General features: G+C 48.1%; 1 protein-coding gene across 3 annotated transcripts in view; it reads left to right on the forward strand.

Annotated features, from left to right (window-relative positions):
• The window catches only part of LOC140386627 (collagen alpha-1(XXVI) chain-like), a 472,629-nt gene that overhangs the window by 44,783 nt on the left and 415,385 nt on the right, over positions 1–12,461 (forward strand). For 2 of the 3 annotated variants that reach the window (XM_072469109.1, XM_072469110.1), the window contains exon 2: positions 2,679–2,801. The exons of the other annotated variant lie outside the window; for it this stretch is intronic. In XM_072469109.1, the coding sequence (XP_072325210.1) occupies positions 2,679–2,801 (123 nt within the window). The remainder of the gene's footprint in view (positions 1–2,678; positions 2,802–12,461) is intronic. 3 annotated transcript variants of the gene reach the window in all.

Raw genomic sequence — 12,461 nt, forward strand, 5'->3', positions numbered from 1 at the left:
GGGGAGGTCGTGTCTCACTAACTTGAGAGATTTTTTTGAGGAGGTCACTAAGATGATTGATGCAGGTAGGGCAGTGGATGTTGTCCATATGGACTTCAGTAAGGCCTTTGACAAGGTCCTTCATGGTAGACTAGTACAAAAGGTGAAGTCACACGGGATCAGGGGTGAGCTGGCAAGGCGGATACAGAACAGTCCAAAGATGTGCGGGTTAGGTGGATTGGTCATGATAAATTGCCCTTAGTGTCCAAAATTGCCCTTTAGTGTTGGGTGGGGTTACTGGGGTTATGGGGATAGGATGGAGGTGCTGAACTTGGGTAGGATGCTCTTTCCAAGAGCTGGTGCAGACTCGATGGGCCGAATGGCCTCCTTCTGCACTGTAAATTCTATGAAAATTCTATGAAAAGAACTGGCTAGGTCACAGAAGGCAGCGAGTAGCAATCGAGGGATGCTTTTCTAATTGGAGGGCTGTGACGAGTGGTGTTCCGCAGGGATCAGTGTTGGGACCTTTGCTGTTTGTAGTATATATAAATGATTTGGAGGAAAATGTAACTGGTCTGATTAGTAAGTTTGCAGATGACACAAAGGTTGGTGGAATTGCGGATAGCGATGAGGACTGTCAGAGGATACAGCAGGATTTAGATTGTTTGGAGACTTGGGCGGAGAGATGGCAGATGGAGTTTAATCCGGACAAATGTGAGGTAATGCATTTTGGAAGGTCTAATGCAGGTAGGGAATATACAGTGAATGGTAGAACCCTCAAGAGTATTGCAAGTCAAAGAGATCTAGGAGTACAGGTCACTGAAAGGGGCAACACAGGTGGAGAAGGTAGTCAAGAAGGCATACGGCATGCTTGCCTTCATTGGCCGGGGCATTGAGTATAAGAATTGGCAAGTCATGTTGCAGCTGTATAGAACCTTAGTTAGGCCACACTTGGAGTATAGTGTTCAATTCTGGTCGCCACACTACCAGAAGGACGTGGAGGCTTTAGAGAGGGTGCAGAAGAGATTTACCAGAATGTTGCCTGGTATGGAGGGCATTAGCTATGAGGAGCGGTTGAATAAACTCGGTTTGTTCTCACTGGAACGAAGGAGGTTGAGGGGAGACCTGATAAAGGTCTACAAAATTATGAGGGACATAGACAGAGTGGATAGTCAGAGGCTTTTCCCCAGGGTAGAGGGGTCAATTACTAGGGGGCATAGGTTTAAGGTGAGAGGGGCAAGGTTTAGAGTAGATGTACGAGGCAAGTTTTTTACGCAGAGGGTAGTGGGTGCCTGGAACTCGCTACCGGAGGAGGTGGTGGAAGCAGGGACGATAGTGACATTTAAGGGGCATCTTGACAAATGCATGAATAGGATGGGAATAGAGGGATACGGACCCAGGAAGTGTAGAAGATTGTAGTTTAGTCGGGCAGCATGGTCGGCACGGGCTTGGAGGGCCGAAGGGCCTGTTCCTGTGCTGTACATTTCTTTGTTCTTTGTTTGTTTGTTCCCCTCCAAGTCACTAGCCACCCTGACTTGGAAATATAGTGCCGTTCCTTCACTGTTGCTGGGTCAAAAAAAAATCTGCTTCCCTATCAGCTCTGTGGTTGTACCTACACCACATGGACTGCAGCGGCTCAAGAAGGCAGCTCACCACTACCATCTCAAGGGAAATTTGGGATAGGTATTAAATGTTGATTTCGTCCACATCCAGTGAGAGAATAATAAGATCACAGGATCTGCATGGTGAATTGTTTAATGAAATTTGCAGCAGGATAAATTCTACCTGAAAGTCTCATGGCAAGAAGCACCCACTCCTTACTTATACCATTCATCCTGTCAAAGTTGATGGGGTAAGGGGGAAGCCTCTGATTTATGCACCTCTTATACACAGCTCTTCAACTCCCACTTTAGCCCCAGGGAAGCTGAATGGCCAGGAGGTTGTGGAAATTGACATGGGTTTCTGCGCTGGTTTCTAGTCTTTGCTGTTGAATTCTGCACATCCACCCAGAGCTGAAAGGCATGATGGCCAATTTTCCTGTGTGAAATTTGCCATTGAACATCAGCAAGCATTTTGATTTCAGACACAGTGCATGTACTTTCAAATGTTTAGGGGCTGGTTTAGCACACTGGGCTAAATAGCTGGCTTTTAAAGCAGACCAAGGCAGGCCAGCAGCACGGTTCAATTCCCGTACCAGCCTCCCTGAACAGGCGCCGGAATGTGGCGACTAGGGGCTTTTCACAGTAACTTCATTTGAAGCCTACTTGTGACAAGCAATATTCATTTCATTCATTTGTTCATTCATTCATGTGAGTGAATGTACGAGGAGCGGGACAGTGGATTGCTGCGTACTAATCTACGCAGGCCTCATGGCAGGAATTGTGGTTACACCCTGCCATTTTTCTGCAGGAGATAAACCCAGAACATTGAGATAGTTTCAGTATATGGTTTAATAAAACTGGAATGATAGAAAGAACGATTATGCCATCAGATTGTAAAGATCAATGTCTGACTGGACCCCTGAGGGAGAGAGAGTCTGGGCAATGATATTGTAGCGATGAGAAGAGAATGTTTCACTGAATTCCAATCATTAAATTAGGGAGTAGCATAATGAGTTTCTATGAGACTAAACAGACAAGGGAGGAGGCCATTTGAGAATGTGAACCATCATTAAGTGGTGAATGTTTATGTTCCTACAGAAATTGGTGTCCCTACACTGTGTCCAAGATTGTGTCCTGCCATGTCCAGAACGGATCTGTCGGTCTGCTTCAACGTATTTATCAGGGCTGTCATTGGCCTGGACATTGTTCTAGTTTAGTGAGGTAAGAACATTTAAATGGAGATGGTATTTATCAGTAATTACTGTGTGCAGTGCGAGTGTGCAGTGCGGGTTGTCACTCACAACCAGGGGCTATGGTGGAAGTATCAATCCAGTCTGGTCTCTGAGGTTCAAGCTTGGCTTTTTGTGCGACACTTCTATACAGCTCCTAACGCACAATAACCCCTCATCCTGCTGTCTGTATTTATCGGATAAGCAATGTCACATATTTGACTAGCAATCCCCTTAAAAAGACAATTGTCATACATGGTGATTAACAGCACATTGATAGAATCCCCCACTTTTCCTTAAGTTTTGAAAGAAAAAAAAAAGCATTCTTTTGTATCTCAACAAAAGTAAATGCCACATTTGTACACCTATGACTCCCGTAATTCCTTTACCAAATATACATTATAAAAGAAACACAAATGATCACATAAGGACCTGGATTCTCTGTTTGGGAGACTCTGGGCGGGATTCTCCGCTTGCTGCCGCCAAAGTTGTATTCGGTGATTGGGCGGAGAATCCCTTTTGATGCCAAAATCGGAGGCGGTGCCTGTTTTCGGATGCTCTGCCCCATTCAAAACGACATCATCGGTGAATACGCCGTTGGGACGGCCTCAGATCGTGATCTGAAGGCCCTCCCCCGATGCTCTGCCCCTGATGGGTCGACTTCCAATGGCGAGGGGGGTTACAGAGGGGAATTATCTGGCAGGCAGGATCCGCATGCGGCCGGTGTCAGGTTGTTGGTCACGACTGCTGCAGGTCGTAGCCGTGCGCATGCGCGGCCTCGGACCCGGCAATTCTCCGACCGTTTATGTCGGGAACGCCAGGGGTTTTACGTGGCGTGGCTGCTAGCCCCCCCACCGGGCAGACCATTAGTGCGGGGGCGGCGCTGGCTTTTTCATCGTATGACTGTGTCATACCCTCAAAAATCAGAGAATCGAGCCCCATGTTCTCCCGCAAGAGCTGAATCGCATTTGATTTGCGCTCATGCTGGGAGCGCAAATCAGGAAGCAAGTCCAAATCTTTTGCCGTACAGATTTATGCTTGGTGAGGATTGTGAGGGATTCCCTAGGGCCCGATAGCGAGGTCTGGCAGCTGGGCCCCCCTCACCCACACAACGCAATTCACTCCCGCCCCACTCCCCCACAGTGTGGGGGTGACCACCCCCGCCACCAGAGATCACCTAATTAAAGAGACCCCCACCAGAGACACCCATAAGAGAGACCCTTGCCTGGAAGACCCCCAGAAGAGCGACCTCTATCTGAAGCTCGAAGGTAGTCCAGACAGAGACAGTGGCAAAAATCACTGCTTTAAAATTCCTCTGGAACACACCTGCTGGCTCAGGCACGGAAAGCAGCACCTATCAATTCCTGGAAAGTGAAAACCTCATCATCTGAGATTAAATCCCCTCAGATCTGCAAGCCATTCATTCATTTCTCTGTAAAGTTGCATTTCCAAGGCTATGATTGACTGCTTCCACACACACACAACTGTCTGCATTGTTCCATTCATCTCCCTTCACACTTGTTTGGCCTTGAAGTAGTCAGCAGTGAAACTAACCACCATATTTAGAGAACTATTTCAATTTTGAGAACTAGGGGGCATAGCCTCAAAATAAAGGGAAGTAGATTTAGGACTGAGTTTAGGAGGAACTTCTTCACCCAAAGGATTGTGAATCTATGGAATTCCTTGCCCAGTGAAGCAGTTGAGGCTCCTTCATTAAATGTTTTAAGATAAAGATAGATAGTTTTTGAAGAATAAAGGGATTAAGGGTTATGGTGTTCGGGCCGGAAAGTGGAGCTCAGTCCACAAAAGATCAGCCATGATCTCATTGAATGATGGAGCAGGCTCGAGGGGCCAGATGGCCTACTCCTGCTCCTAGTTCTTATGTTTATACACAATAAGCTCTGATTGACAGCTCCTGGACCACGTCAAAGAATGTTAAGTGCTTTCTGTTGGTTTCATAGCTGACCACTTCAAGTTTTCTTTTAGCTGCATTCTTTGTAGAATGAACATTGCCCCAAAGAGACCAATTGTCAACATAACATTTTATGGGTAAACTTTTTCTCACATTGCACTTATATAAAGGTTCTGACAATATTTTGGACAATTAAGCCCACATACTCAGTGCTTCTACCAATGGAAATGTTCCCGCAGCTAATATGCTTTTTATGACTCTTTTTATTTTCTTGGCCTCTGAAGCTAGTGGACTACAGTTCTCATTTTGTTCCACAAAGAGTATGATAAACCCTGCTGGGCTAGAGTATCCATCCGGGAGATTGGCTTGTGAGGCATCACTAAAAATTTCCAACCTCATATCTCCTGGCTGACCCAACTTGAGCATACATCTTTCCAAAAGTAACTTTTTTAGGATTTTATTTTCTTGAAGAATTTCCTCAACCAAAACATACATTCCTCATGGTACTTAGCTCTAACATGCCATGCGATCATCAGGTCTAGTGAGTGCACAGCTAGTTGAACTGTCCAATCAAACGTCTCAATTGTTCTGTTTCATCCTTGGCAGCTGGATCTTCTTTTTGTGAGGATTTATCCCCGTTTATGGGGATATGATTAACACTTTCTGGATACGGTTACTGATTCAGTGTCATTCCTGGCTCATTTTCTTTAATACTCAAATGTGGTGTGACCAATGATTTGTAGAGATGTAGCATCACTTCCCTGCTTTTATACTCTATGCCCCTATTTATAAACCCAAGAATGCTATCAACCTTCTTAACAACAGTTTGAACTTGCCTGGCCACCGTTCGAGAATTATGCACTTGAGAGGTCCCTCTCTCCTGTATTTGAGATACTCTTCCTGATTTCTATTGCTATTATTATTTTGGCATGCATCTTTTTTTCTTTCTTATTGTATCATTTAGTCTTAGTCATCCAGGGTACTCTAGCTTTGGATACCATGAGCGGGATTCTCCGAGCCCGCGCCGGATCGGAGAATCGCCGGTGGGTGGAGGGGGGGTGCGCGAATCCCGAAGAATCGGCGGCAATTGCGCCGGTGCGGTCGCTGCGGCGCTGGTCGGGGGCTGTTGAAAGCGGCCACCGCGGTGATTCTCCGCGCTCGACGGGCCGAGTGCCTGCTAAGTCCCGCCGGTGTCGTTCGCATATGGTTCTACCTGGCTGGATCTTGCCGTTCTGGCTGCGGGGGCCATCCTGATGAGGGGCTGGGGGGGGGGCCTCCACGGTGGCCAGGGGGGGCCTCCACGGTGGCCGAGGGGGCCCTCCACGGTGGACGAGGGGGGGGGGGGGGGACCTCCACGGTGGCCAGGCCTGCGATCGGGGGCAACTGATCGGCGGGGACGCTAATTCCGGGGGGCGGACTATGTTCCTCCGCCCTGGGCCCCTGTAGAGCGCTGGCATGTTGCCTGAGGGTCGCGCGGAGGCCCGTGGCATGCATGAGCGGACAAGCGGCGGCCATGGCGCACAGCGCAGACCCACGATGGCCGGCTTTCAGCGCCGCTCTCCGGTGCCATGCTCGCCCCCGAGGAAGGGAGAATGACTGAGCCTGGAGACCCGTTGATGCCGGCGTCACTCGCGCCGGTTTTGACGACGGTGTCAACACCTGACCGGGATTTCGGAGAATATCGGCCCATGTATTCATTTGGGCAGCACGGTAGCAGAGTGGTTAGCACAGTTGCTTCACAGCTCCAGGGTCCCATGTTCGATTTCCGGCTTGGGTCACTGTCTGTGTGGAGTTTGCACGTTCTCCCCGTGTCTGCGTGGGTTTCCTCCGGGTGCTCCAGTTTCCTCCCACAGTCCAAAGATGTGCAGGTTAGGTGAATTGGCCATGATAAATTGCCCTTGGTGTCCAAAAAAAAAGGTTAGATGGGGTTACAGGAATAGGGGTGGAGATGTGGGCTTAAGTGGGATGCTCTTTCCAAGGGCCAATGCAGACTCGATGGGCTGAATGGCCCCCTTCTGCACTGTACAATCTATAATCTATTTCTCATGGTTTTCTCAATGGGGAAATGCTGAGGAAATCAGAAGCACAAAGGGACCTGGGAGTCCTTGTTCATGATTCTCTGATGGTAAGCGTGCAGGTTCAGTCGGCAGTTAAGAAGGCAAATGTAATATTAGTATTCATATCAAGAGGGCCAGAATACAAGACCAAGGATGTACTTCTGAGGCTGTATAAGGCTCTGGTCAGACCCCATTTGGAGTGTTGTGAGCAACTTTGGGCCCCGTATCTAAGGAGGTATGTGCTGGAAAGGATTCAGAGGAGGTTCACAAGAATGATCCCTGAAATGAAGAGCTTGTCGGATGATGAACGGTTGAGGACTCTGGGTCTGTACTCGTTGGAGTTTAGAAGGATGAGGGAGGATCTTATTGAAACTTACAGGATACTGCGAGGCCTGGATAGAGTCGACGTGAAAAGGATATTTCCACTTGTAGGAGAAACTAGAACCAGAGGACACCATCTCAGACTAAAGGTCCTTTAAAACAGAGATGAGGAGGAATTTCTTCAGCCAGAGGGTGGTGAATCTGTGGAACTCTTTGCCGCAGAAGGCTGTGGAGGCCAAATCACAAAGTGTCTTTAAGACAGAGATAGATAGGTTCTTGATTAATAAGGAAATCAGGGGTTATGGGGAGAAGGCAGGAGAATGGGGATGAGAAAAATATCAGCTATGAATGAATGGTGGAGCAGACTCAATGGGCTGAGTGGCCTAATTCTGCTCCTATGTCTTATGGTTTTATGGTACCTAGCTTGCACCATATTCATCTCTCCTTTGAAAATCTCCTATTTTTCATCCACTGTTATATCTCCCAAAATGCGTTTCCAACCAAACTGCTCCAGTTCACCTTTTAGACCCTAAAATTTGCCCCTTTCCAGTCTGGGATCTTAATCTGCGACTGATTTTTATTCTTTTCCAACTTAATATTGAATCTTTTCAATTACCCTTGCTCAAATGTAACAGTAAGAAGTCTGACAACACCAGGTTAAAGTCCAACAGGTTTGTTTCGAATCACTAGCTTTCGGAGCGCTGCTCCTTCCTCAGGTGAATGAAGAGGTGGGTTCCAGAAACTTAAATATAGACAAAGTCAAAAATGCAAGACGATACTTTGAATGCGAGCATTGGCAGGTGATTAAGTCTTTACAGGTCCAGGTGGAGCAACTGGAGAGAGGGATAATCACAGGTTAAAGAGGTGTGAATTGTCTCAAGCCAGGACAGTTGGCAGGATTTTGCAAGCCCAGGCCAGATGGTGGGGGGTGAATGTAATGTGACATGAATCCAAGGTCCCGGTTGAGGCCGCACTCATGTGAGCGGAACTTTGCTCTAAGTTAAAAGCAAATTATTGCGGATGCTGGAATCTGAAACGAAAGAGAAAATGCTGGAAAATCTCAGCAAGTCTGGCAGCATCTGCAGGGAGAGAAAAGAGCTTTCGTTTTGTCTTGCATGACTCTTTGTCAAAGCTTTGGCACTAAGTGTCTGTTCGGCGATTCTGCGTTATCGCACGTCCTGAAGGTCGCCTTGGAGAACGCTTACCCGGAGATCAGAGGCTGAATGCCCTTGAGTGCTGAAGTGTTCCCCGACTGGAAGGGAACATTCCTGCCTGGCGATTGTTGCGCGATGTACGTTCATCCGTTGTCGCAGCGTTGTCTCGCCAATGTACCACGCTTCTGGACATCCTTTCCTGCAGCGTATGCGGTAGACGACGTTGGCCGAGTCACTCGAGTATTACTACGTACCTGGTGGGTGGTGTCCTCACGTGTAATGGTAGTACCCATGTCGATGATCTGGCACGTCTTGCAGAAACTGCCAAAGCAGGGTTATGTGGTGTCGTGGTCGCTGTTCTGAAGGCTGGGTAGTTTGCTGCAAACAATGGTTTGTTTGAGGTTGCGCGGTTGTTTGAAGGCAAGTAGTGGGGGTGTGGGGATGACCTTGGCAAGATGTTCATCTTCATCGATGACGTGTTGAAGGCTGCGAAGAAGATGTGGTAGTTTCTCCGCTCCGGGGAAGTACTGGACGCCGAAGGGTTGGTTGTGTCCCGTGTTTGTCTTCTGAGGAGATTGGTTCGTTTTTTTGCTGTGGCGCGTTGGAACTGTTGATCGATGAGTTGAGCGCCATAACCCATTCGTATGAGGGCATCTTTCAGCGTCTGTAGATGTCTGTCATGCTCCTCCTCGTCTGAGCAGATCCTGTGTATACGGAGGGCTTGTCCACAGGGGATGGCTTCTTTAATGTGTTTAGGGTGGAAGCTGGAGAATTGGAGCATCGTGTGGTTATCCGTGGGCTCCCGACGTACCAAATGATTGTGCTGGGTCCACTCAGAGGGGCAGGGGACTGTGGTGGGGACTAAAGTTCCGATAGCGATTTGGCGTGGAAATGGAGGGGACAAAATATTGGTCGCTGTGCCATTTATTTAAAAAAAAAAAAAGTAGTATCCTTGGTCAGTATACAGACTAGCATCACAGTCAGTATATCGGTTAAGCAGGGATCCCCCAGTAGCCCAGTTCATCCAGCTTCTGAATGTCCATCCTTGATGGAGATGCGTGTGTCCAAGAATGCAACCGATTCTGGAGACTAGTCCATGGTGAGTCTGATGGTGGGATGGAACTGATGAAATTGAGTTCTTTCTGCCCTCAGTCTGGTCTCAGTCAAAGGCTGAGTCGTATTTATAGGTATTCCTTTATTTTATTTCAACCCGCTTGCAAGCCTCGCTCGCCCTGACAAATACCAGAGACCACAGCCTCCGACTTCTCCAGAGTGAGTTAACAAAGAGAGACAAAGCATGTGTTCTCATATACATTCATGAAGCATCAAGTTTCACATACACCCGACCAAATAAGGTAATGGTAACGAATGCAAGATTCTCATAGGTCTTTCTCACACATTCCTTGACCTGGCCATATAACCTGATCTTCACAATTACTGATCCTGATAGGCCCACTATACATTCCTCAGCCCTGGGGCCCTTTCTCCCAGCATCCTTTGCAGCATCCTTTGCACAAAGAGCCGGTCCTAATGGTTACCCATCCCCCCCCCGGCCATGTTTTGCCCAGCCCCTTTGTCCATTCCCTGCAACCCAAATTAATGTCTATAAATGCACTATCCCAATCTTCTGCTTTCCTATATTAGGGTATACCGCTACACTATCCTAACTGGTCATCCCCGTCTAATGCCCTTTACTTTAGTTCAATTCCTCATTCCCTTCTTTTATCATTTCATGATAACTATTGATCCACTCCCCTGAATTGTGCCCCGTACTTGGAGTTCCCCCTCATCCCCATCCAGGAAGATTCTTCGCTGCAACTCCAACTCCCACTGTAGCCCCTCGTCGTCCGCCGCACCTTCATGGGTCCTAACCACCAGGATTCCAGGTGCGTTTATTTGTTCCAGTGCGACCTGCATTTTGTCCATCACGCATTTAAGGATGGCGAGGCCTACAAAGATGCAGCCGAGTGCCACAGCTAAATACATGGCCATGTTTATCAACCAGTCCTTCCACCCTCTGAATCCCCAGCTTCCCCAAGAGCCGGGGTCATTCATACCGTCTCAGTGGTCCCGTATGCGGTCCATAAATGTAGTGATGTTAGCGGTTAGGTCCTGAACCCCCATGATACACTTTCCCTTTACTATGGCACATACCCCACCGTCATGGGCCAGCAGATAATCAAGGGCATATCGGTTCTGCATGGCAAACCATCGCAGTTGGGACAGTTCCTGCGTTATTGCCCCGAGAGGTTTCGTTTCCTAGAATGGTGAGGCCACAGATGAAGTAGTTCCGATTACTGGCCGCCAAGGAACCCCCCCCACACCTCCCAGTGTCACAACGCTTAGGATTCCCCACCCGACTGCGTGGTACTGGTTGGGCGCTAGGACCTGTTTTTTTTTCAGTTCTCACAGAATTCTGCCGAGACTGCCCGACGTACCAAATGATTGTGCTGGGTCCACTCAGAGGGGCAGGGGACTGTGGTGGGGACTAAAGTTCCGATAGCGATTTGGCGTGGAAATGGAGGGGACAAAATATTGGTCGCTGTGCCATTTTTAAAAAAAAAAAGTAGTATACTTGGTCAGTATACAGACTAGCATCACAGTCAGTATATCGGTTAAGCAGGGATCCCCCAGTAGCCCAGTTCATCCAGCTTCTGAATGCCCATTCGGCCTTCCTGGCAATGCGGAAAGCCCTATCTCCGACAGTGATGTGAGAGACATTCGCCACGCCGCAAAGGAGCTGGAGGCCTGCCTTCAGCGGAACACAGGTGGTGTTGTGACAGACGCATTGGCCTGACGTCTGGGTTACGTGACACTGTCGGTCAGTACAGGTGGAGAACATATAGAACATAGAACATAGAACGATACAGCGCAGTACAGGCCCTTCGGCCCACGATGTTGCACCGACATGGGAAGTCAAAAAACAAAAGCTATCTAACCTACACTATGCCATTATCCATATGCTTATCCAATAAACTTTTAAATGCCCTCAATGTTGGCGAGTTCACTACTGTAGCAGGTAGGGCATTCCACGGCCTCACTACTCTTTGCGTAAAGAACCTACCTCTGACCTCTGTCCTATATCTATTACCCCTCAGTTTAAGGCTATGTCACCTCGTGCTAGCCATTTCCATCCGCGGGAGAAGGCTCTCACTGTCCACCCTAAGTCCCCGGGACCTGATGGGATTTATCCTAGGATTCTCTGGGAGGCCAGGGAAGAGATTGCTGGACCTTTGGCTTTGATTTTTATGTCATCATTGGCTACAGGAATAGTGCCAGAGGACTGGAGGACAGCAAATGTGGTCCCTTTGTTCAAAAAGGGGAGCAGAGACAACCCCGGCAACTATAGACCGGTGAGCCTCACGTCTGTAGTGGGTAAAGTCTTGGAGGGGATTATAAAGAGACAAGATTTATAATCATCTAGATAGGAATAATATGATCAGGGATAGTCAGCATGGCTTTGTGAAGGGTAGGTCATGCCTCACAAACCTTATTGAGTTCTTTGAGAAGGTGACTGAACAGGTAGACGAGGGTAGAGCAATTGATGTGGTGTATATGGATTTCAGCCAAGCGTTTGATAAGGTTCCCCACGGTAGGCTATTGCAAAAAATACGGAGGCTGGGGATTGAGGGTGATTTAGAGATGTGGATCAGAAATTGGCTAGCTGAAAGAAGACAGAGGGTGGTGGTTGATGGGATATGTTCAGAATGGAGTACAGTCACAAGTGGAGTACCACAAGGATCTGTTCTGGGGCCGTTGCTGTTTGTCATTTTTATCAATGACCTAGAGGAAGGCGCAGAAGGGTGGGTGAGTAAATTTGCAGACGATACTAAAGTCGGTGGTGTTGTCGATAGTGTGGAAGGATGTAGCAGGTTACAGAGGGATATAGATAAGCTGCAGAGCTGGGCTGAGAGGTGGCAAATGGAGTTCAATATAGAGAAGTGTGAGGTGATTCACTTTGGAAGGAATAACAGGAATGCGGAATATTTGGCTAATGGTAAAGTTCTTGAAAGTGTGGATGAGCAGAGGGATCTAGGTGTCCATGTACATAGATCCCTGAAAGTTGCCACCCAGGTTGATAGGGTTGTGAAGAAGGCCTATGGAGTGTTGGCCTTTATTGGCAGAGGGATTGAGTTCCGGAGTCAGGAGGTCATGTTGCAGCTGTACAGAACTCTGGTACGGCCGCATTTGGAGTATTGCGTACAGTT

Source organism: Scyliorhinus torazame, chromosome 12 (assembly GCF_047496885.1).
Source record: "Scyliorhinus torazame isolate Kashiwa2021f chromosome 12, sScyTor2.1, whole genome shotgun sequence".
In the NCBI taxonomy this organism is placed as follows: domain Eukaryota; kingdom Metazoa; phylum Chordata; class Chondrichthyes; order Carcharhiniformes; family Scyliorhinidae; genus Scyliorhinus; species Scyliorhinus torazame.